Here is a 4,678-nt window from a genome sequence, read left to right on the forward strand (position 1 = left end):
TAGAAAGATGGAAGAGTTGTAGATAGTTGTCTCTGTCTCTACGTATGTATATAGATGTAAGTGTAGGTGTCTGACGTGTAATACGAACATGCGTCACAGAAGGCATATGCAAATCGTTGTGAAAGGTTCCTTCTCTTCTTCTTCGCAGGCGGAGGCTACACTCTCTGTCTCCTTTGCTTTTTCTTCTTTTCTTCCTTATTCGTGTGTCTCATCTTCTCCATCTTTCTGTCTGTTGATGTCCTTCTTCACGACTCGTCTATGAAAGAGAGTCGAGATCTAGATAGTAGGTATGTGTATCGATGGACTTTCTCTCGTATACAGACAGAAAAAGGAGTCTGTGTGAAGCCATCCTTCTCGTTCATTTCCTTCTCTCTTTCTTTCTTTCTCTCTTTCTTTTGGCAGGTGGGAATAGAGGATTGTTTACATATAGAGTTTGAGTATGATAAGAGTAAATACCACCTACGAGATGTAGTCGTAGGGAAGGTCTACTTCGTCCTCGTCCGCATCAAAATTAAGGAAATGCAAATAGACCTCATACGCACCGAAACCGCAGGCACGGGTAATTTCCCTACACATCGAACATACAGGAAAAAATGAAAGAAAGAAAGAAAGTTCAAGCTTTTGGCTGGGAGAGAGAGAGAGAGAGAGAGAGTTGAAAAATGGAGAGATGACGGTGCGACCATGTAACGAGTTCAGAGATATCTCGTCTTACTGCCTTCAATCTATGCTTCTGTTGATGTGTAAATCTTTCTCTCTGTCGATCTGCCTGTCTCACTATGTATGAGGGATGGTCTTCTACTATGATGCCTTGGAGAGCCCAGTGCAAGCTAACTATGTTCTGTTCTCTATGCATGCACCCGGGCCTACATACATTCTATATATATACATATATACATATATATATATATATATCTGTATACATCCCTCCATATTCTAAGTAGGGGCTGCTTATGGATTTCGAGCGACGTATGTCTCCAACTTTTGTCTTTTTCCATTCTCTCTCTTTATCTCTCTGTGTCTGTCTGATCCATCTTGCGTGTCGTTATCTAGCTGCATACTCGGCTTGTATGAGTGAGTAGTCTCAATAGAAGTAGGAATACTAGAGAAAAATTAGATACGAACGCCTGTCCTGTCCGATCCTTCTCTCTCTCTCTTTCAATCTGTCGATTCACCCTCTTCTCTAACGCATGCGTGGAGTGAGCCTGGGAGAAAAAACTGCCGTTACTCCATTCGGTCCTCTCTCCCTCTCTCTCTACGTCTTTGTGCATGCATGCCTATACATTTGTATCTAGATATGTATAAACATGGATGTACCTATATATATATAGAGAGAGAGATATATATATATATAGCAATAGATGTGTGCGTGTAGATGATGTGTCTTTCCTTCATGGCGGTGCCTCCTGTGTGGATTTGAGTTGTCGGTCTGTCTCCGTCTTTTCTCTTTCACTTGCATGCATGCATGCCGCTGCTCCAACTGTCTGGGCTTAACGATAGAGGGAGAAAGAGAAATTGTGTGATGAAAGGATCTGTCGGAATTTCCCACATGAACGGTCACTGCATGCATGCATGCACGGGGTGTACAGGCTCTAACGCAGTGACAGACTCCGAGACTCTCACGAAATTCGAAATTATGGACGGGGCTCCTATCAGATGTAAGTTCAAAACAAAGAAAGAAAGAAAGAAAGAAAGAAAGAAAGAGTGAGAAGGAAGCAGAAGAAGAAAGTTAAAGAGAGTTGAATGGAAGAGGAAAGTGACAAGAGAGAAAGTGTAGATGATATTCTTCACGTTCTTTAGCTTCTGGCATGTTCTGCATGTGACTTCAACTGAAAGGAAAGAAAGAATGAAAAAGAGAGTTGGAGATGGAGAAAGAAAGAAAGAAAAAGAACGAGAGACGAGAGGTCTGGTCTGACTGTTTTCTATGCATGGGGAATATATAAAGATAGTCGACTCGGCAAGAGAAGTAGCGTACGTGCAAAAGCTCGGCATGCACATTTAGACACGGGGAGTAAAGCTATACATAACTAGATTAAAGTGAGATCCAAAATAGAGTGGTAGATAAGTAGGTAGAGTAAAAGAGATAGATATATAGGTAGGTAATTAGATAGGTAGAGGTAGCCGAGTTGGACTTCGCAGCATGTAGAGTAAGAGGGGGGATGTCTAGACCAGTATGAAGAGAAATTGAGAAAAATCGTCATTCTATCTCCACAGAGATACACTGCATGCAGACAGACAGAGCGAGAGAGAAAAATAGTTCCTTTCTCACCTCTTGTAGCGTCCGGCAATTCAATGAGTTTACCGCACTCGGGTCTAGTGTAGATCCTTAGATCTTTTCATTTCAAACCTGTTTCGCTCTCTTTCTCTCCATTCTTACCTTTCTCTCCATGATTATTCTCTGTGCATCTTTCTTTCTTTTCTTCCTTCTTTCTTTATTTGTCTTTTTGTGCAGCGGAGTGTGTGCCTGTGCGGTTATATTTGAGCGGGTTCGATTTTACCCCGACGTATAAGAACGTCCAAAATAAGTTCTCTGTTCGATACTTTCTCAACCTCGTCCTTATCGACGAAGAAGATAGACGGTAAGACAAAAGAAAGAAACATGGAGAGGGACAGAAAGGACGCAGTATTCAGGTGGACCTTTGACCGAAGTTTGCTTTGTACGGGGCCGATGCGGATTTATCAGTATGAGTGCATGCACATATGTCTTGTGTATAGATATAGATATGTATGTATATGTATGGATGTGTATATACACCCGAGAAACGTAAACAGACAACACAAGTGTGAAGTGTACATGCACGTAGAGAGATGGTAGAGACATGAAGTAAGGGAAATGTAGATTTGTCCTGGGAGTATGTCTTCCTGCGTCTATTCTTCTCTTTTTGATCGTCTATATGCAGATATATACAGATAGATATGTGTCTATGATGCTATTGGCGAATGACGATGTAGGAAAGATAATTACTTCTTTCGTCAACTTTCTTCTTTCTTTCTCTGCCGAAAGAGAGATCTTCTTCTTCGAAGAAAGTGGACAAGCAATCCAAAGAAAGAAAGAAAAAGAAAGAAAGGGAAGAAGAAAGGATTCATTCATCCGCTCTACATTATAGGATCAACACACTCTCTTACGCTTTAAGTGCGCAGGGTGTACATACACCTCAGGTCTAGTTGTCCCACTGCGACTACTGCTACTATTGTATCGGTACCAGGTGAGAAGAAGATCACTTCTTTCTTTTTCTCTCCCTTACTTTTTTCCTCCTTTATTTTCACTTCTTCTCGTCTTCTTCTTCGTTTCATTTCTGATCGCGTTTTTCTCTCACGCCTTCTTCGTGTCTCTAATGACGAAATCTGCTACTCTCTCTTTTTCACCAGAAATGGACCGCCTCTCAGTCTCTCTTTCTTTCTTTCTTTCTTTCGCTTTGTGTTTTGGGTGTGTAGATACTTTAAGAAGCAAGAGATTACGATGTGGAGAAAGAAGATCGGCTGAAAAAGGGAAGAAGAAGAAAAGAAGAAGGGGGGACAGTCTCTCAAAGGATGTATCGATGTGTGTAGGTCTTCTCGTATCGATTCTCAGCTTTGATTCTTTTTCCTTTCTTCCGTTCAAAACTGTTTCTTGTACGAATTCGTAAACATTCTCTTTTCTTTTCTCTTTTCTCTTTATCTTTAATGAACTTACATCAAGAAAGACAATGGTTAAAAGACCAGGAAACTTGCTTGTAAGGAAAGAAGAAGAAAGAGGAGGAAGAATCGACAAATGAATGAAAAAGAAGGACAAGAAGAAGATGCATAAGGGAATCTAACCTTCATACTATGGATTCATCACAACTCCTGTGAAGTGTACATACACCTCACGCTCAGATGGATAGGGCGTGTCTTCTCTCTCCTTTTATCTCCTTTTTTCTTTCATTCTTCTCTCTTTTCTCAACGGATAGTGAAAACTGAGACATCTATTTAAAGCATTTCGGGACCCAAAAGCCTTCTTATTGAAGCTTCTTCTTCCTCTTTCTTCTCTTTCCTTTGTCTCGATTCGAACAGAAAGAAAGAAAGAAGAGAAAGAAGAACAGTGGGACCGAGTTTGTAAATTTCAGACAGAAGAAAAGAGGAGAGAACAGATGAACGAGAGAGAGAGAGAGAGATAGAGAAAGAAAGAAAGAAATTCTCAGACAGAATCGAGATTTTTTCTTTCGATTCTTCCTCTTCTCTTTCTCTTTTTAGATCTTTATTTGGTTATATCTATGTCTAAAGAAACAGAGACAGAATTTGAAATGTCATCTCTTCTTGTTCCAGTGTATGTACACCCGAAACCTTCAATGATGCTCATGAGAGGGGACGCATGTATGTCTGTGTATTCTTTTCATCGACACGGGGAAGAAAAGAAAAGAAGATATGTCTGTTCAGCTACTATTAGTTGTCTGTGTGATTTGCATTACAAGTAGCTACTCGGATTGTGCTGACGAATTCTCTGCTTCTTCTTTTCTCTTCGCCGAATACCTCTTTCTTTCGATGTCTTCCCTTTTTTCGTTCAAATCCACCTGCTCGTTCTTTTCACAGCATTCAGAAAGAAAGAGATAGACACGTAGGGAGATCTATAGATTATAGAGAGATATTTAAACAGATTAAGGCTAGGAAGATAGAGAGGATGATTACTTCAACTCCTTCCTATTCCTAGCCTCCTCCGTATTGG

At 40.5% G+C, this 4,678-nt stretch overlaps 1 protein-coding gene across 1 annotated transcript; it reads left to right on the top strand.

The window, feature by feature from the left end:
* Positions 1–78: 78 nt before the first annotated feature.
* Positions 79–4,483, top strand: CSUI_010834 (vacuolar protein sorting-associated protein 26). The gene is made up of 5 exons (XM_068070935.1): positions 79–287; positions 403–559; positions 1,587–1,655; positions 2,450–2,576; positions 3,433–4,483. Exons 2-5 carry the CDS (start codon positions 520–522, stop codon positions 3,479–3,481), a joined length of 285 nt encoding a protein of 94 aa, XP_067917089.1. The 5' UTR covers positions 79–287; positions 403–519; the 3' UTR covers positions 3,482–4,483.
* The last annotated feature ends 195 nt before the right edge of the window (positions 4,484–4,678 follow it).

Source organism: Cystoisospora suis, assembly GCF_002600585.1.
Source record: "Cystoisospora suis strain Wien I chromosome Unknown contig_8520, whole genome shotgun sequence".
Lineage (NCBI taxonomy): Eukaryota > Apicomplexa > Conoidasida > Eucoccidiorida > Sarcocystidae > Cystoisospora > Cystoisospora suis.

What these genes read in the sequence shown, in the direction of transcription:
- CSUI_010834 (XM_068070935.1), top strand. Translation starts at nt 520, where the DNA reads ATGCAAATAGACCTCATACGCACCGAAACCGCAGGCACGG. An exon ending in CACCGAAACCGCAGGCACGG is followed by an intron (nt 560 to 1,586) that starts GTAATTTCCCTA and finishes CGGGGTGTACAG; the next exon opens with GCTCTAACGCAGTGACAGAC. An exon ending in GGACGGGGCTCCTATCAGAT is followed by an intron (nt 1,656 to 2,449) that starts GTAAGTTCAAAA and finishes CTTTTTGTGCAG; the next exon opens with CGGAGTGTGTGCCTGTGCGG.